We start from the raw sequence: 2747 nt of genomic DNA on the forward strand, positions 1-2747 counted from the left end.
AAATCTTCCCACTCTAAAGGCTGAATAAAAAAAAGATCGTTTACAGACCCCCAAAACGCCGGCTTCGTGTGGATGAGAGGCTGGTTTGGTGAAAAATTTGTGCGTTTAGGCCAGGGCTCGTCTTCGTGTGGACGGGGCCTTAAACTGATGAAAACATAGAGGTGTCACCCTGTTTTGTAGGGAAGCCAGACCAACAGGTTTCATTTTCAGCTTCATTTTTTTACTGCATACTTTTGTTTGGCCCCTCTGAAGCACGGCTTTGAAGTGACTATAGTTACTTCACCCTGCTGCCTCAGTTCCTCAAGCCTGAGGCGTTTGGTGATCATGTGATGGGTAGATGTTTGAGCTTTTTATGATAGTGTTTGAGTTAATGTATATAGAGAGGAATGCAGAGTTTATGGTCAGAATAATAAAGACTGATTAAGAAGGAAAGGGTGGAAGCTATGTTGTTTATATGTAAATGTGCTGTTGTGAAGTGTTGTTTGACTTTCTGCTTAAATTTTTTTGTGTTATGTATGACCTTCTTGATATCATACTCAAGTTATTTTGTAGTTGTTTCTTCTTCTGGATTTTGTTTATGGGGTTTTTAGGGTTGCATTTTTCAATTTTACCAAGCTAAAGAAAATGGTTTAATGTATAGTAAATCTTTTCTGTGAGAAACTAGAGAAGTAAAAGTCTCTTTTGGACTAATCAAACTTGCTTTTTGGTTAGCCTTTTTTATACAGACGCTCAATATAAGATAAGATAGACTTAATTGATCTCAGAGTGGAGATATTCACTTGTCTCATCGGCTCAATTGTCAAAAGAAGGTGCCAAAATGAGGGAAAGGTGCATGGAGTACTTGTGAAAACTCATTGGGAGTTCATGCACACATTGCTATGAATTAGAATTAGTAAAAAATCTTCCTTCATCCTTGGTTTTATTTATAGCTTTTATTTGCTTTCAGGTATGCTTGATCTAACATCTAGCTACCAATATATCTAACCTGCATCTGGTTCAGTTTGACAGTGCAGTTGTGCCATCCTGATAATAGCTCTGCTCTTACTGCTCATTTAGTCTCCTGTTTGTGAATTTTAGGAACATGGGGCTAAAAAAAGGCTATTGATGACTGCATCTCAAAGCATTATTTTGGATGCCTCATTTGGTACTTATCTGAATGGCATCTAGTGTAACCCTAACCTAAAATAGTTTTTTTTTTTTTAAGTCTTAATATTTGTTGTTACATGTTATGTATCACTGTTGATCTGAATGCCTTTACCAGTTTTCTGTAGTATACTTGTACTGTTTGATTGCTGGATATTTTATTAATTTGCTGTATTGATCAGTGTTTTTGGCTTGCATCTGGTTTTCAGGAGAGATCGTTGTCAATGAGGCAAACTTTGTGAGGAAATGCATCAGCACTGACAGCAGCCAGGGTGACCTCTGGGGGAGGTTGATATGCACCAACTTTAAAGTCTCCTTTATTCCTCAAGACCCCCCACCAAAGCAGGTATTTATTCAGTTTTCTTTTGTAGCCATTCTTTATATGAAATGTTTTTTATTTTTTGATTGGGTAAAAAATGTACTTTCCTTATATAGTTTTTATGACAATAATTGGTGATCCTTTTGTGTTTGTGTCTGATATATATTTTTACCCCCTTGTAAATGCAACCTTATTTGTACATTGAGGCCATTTAGAATAGAGGAAGAGAAACTTCCTTGTTTGTGTTAGCACAAGAAGTGAGAGCTGACGTCATTTCCATCTATGTGACAGATTGTTGGCATGAGACAAAATGGAATCAGATCGTAACTCAGTATAAGGAACACAATGTTGCTACAAGTATTGAACAGTGTCTGAAAGATGTAATTTGTTGTATTTTAGAAATCCCAGTTGTCCCACCTGCTCCTCGGACAACATGACATATCCCTGACCTGCCTTGAGCAGGTAGTAACAGGTACATTCTATTTTTTTTTTATATATATATTTTTTTTTTATTTACAGATATTTAGTTCTTCTTTGCATATTGCTGTACCTTAATTAATTTCTTTAATTGTAACAACAAAGCAAACCTGGCTACTAGTTTATTTGATCAAACATTAGCTGCAGTTTCAATCATTAACATCCAAGCAGAGGCATACAACTGCAGAGGTTATATAGTCAGAGGCCCCAATGCATTTTTTTTTTTTTTTATGGACATCTTAGCTGACTGGTGTCGGCTGTTGTTTTCCCTGGTCAGCAATCTGATAACACACAAAGTCGGGGAGAATGCAGTGTTCAGTTGCAGTGCAGCCTGGCTTACGTTTCATTATGCACGTCAGGTTGCTGATAATGCATAGGCGAACGGCCAGGAAAAGGTTTGTTGAGTTATAGTGACAGAGGTTTTGATTTTCACCCATTTCAACTGACTGTGTAACATCGGAGGTGTGATTATAAGAAAACTTAGAATAAAACCTTTTCAACTTTTCTGTACCAAAGTGTTGGGCCTCTACTTTAGACTACGTTTATTCAACCGTGCTGTGTGAAAATGTTTTTTTTCCCCCCTTCTACCTTTATATGCAAAATGGTTTTTGTTTGTTTCTAACAGTTAATGATACACGGGGGAAGCGGAAAGTGTTGGGCTCCAACAAGAAGCTGAAGTTCAACCCAGCGGAGCTTATCTTGTACTGCAAGGACCTGCGTGTAATAAGATTCTGCTTTGATGAAGCCGGGCCTGAGAGTGCCAAAAAAGTGAGTAAAATACCAATTCAGGTTTTTTTTTTTTTTTTTT

At 37.2% G+C, this 2747-nt stretch overlaps 1 protein-coding gene across 1 annotated transcript in view; it reads left to right on the forward strand.

Moving 5' to 3' along the window:
- Window positions 1–2747, forward strand: part of mtmr10 (myotubularin related protein 10) — a 19368-nt gene that overhangs the window by 3624 nt on the left and 12997 nt on the right. Inside the window, exons 3-5 of the mRNA XM_015391832.1 lie at window positions 1353–1489; window positions 1862–1934; window positions 2565–2707. Coding sequence (XP_015247318.1) covers window positions 1353–1489; window positions 1862–1934; window positions 2565–2707 — 353 coding nt within the window. The remainder of the gene's footprint in view (window positions 1–1352; window positions 1490–1861; window positions 1935–2564; window positions 2708–2747) is intronic.

This window comes from Cyprinodon variegatus, unplaced genomic scaffold (genome assembly GCF_000732505.1).
Source record: "Cyprinodon variegatus isolate N-32 unplaced genomic scaffold, C_variegatus-1.0 Scaffold561, whole genome shotgun sequence".
NCBI classification, from domain to species: Eukaryota; Metazoa; Chordata; class Actinopteri; order Cyprinodontiformes; family Cyprinodontidae; genus Cyprinodon; species Cyprinodon variegatus.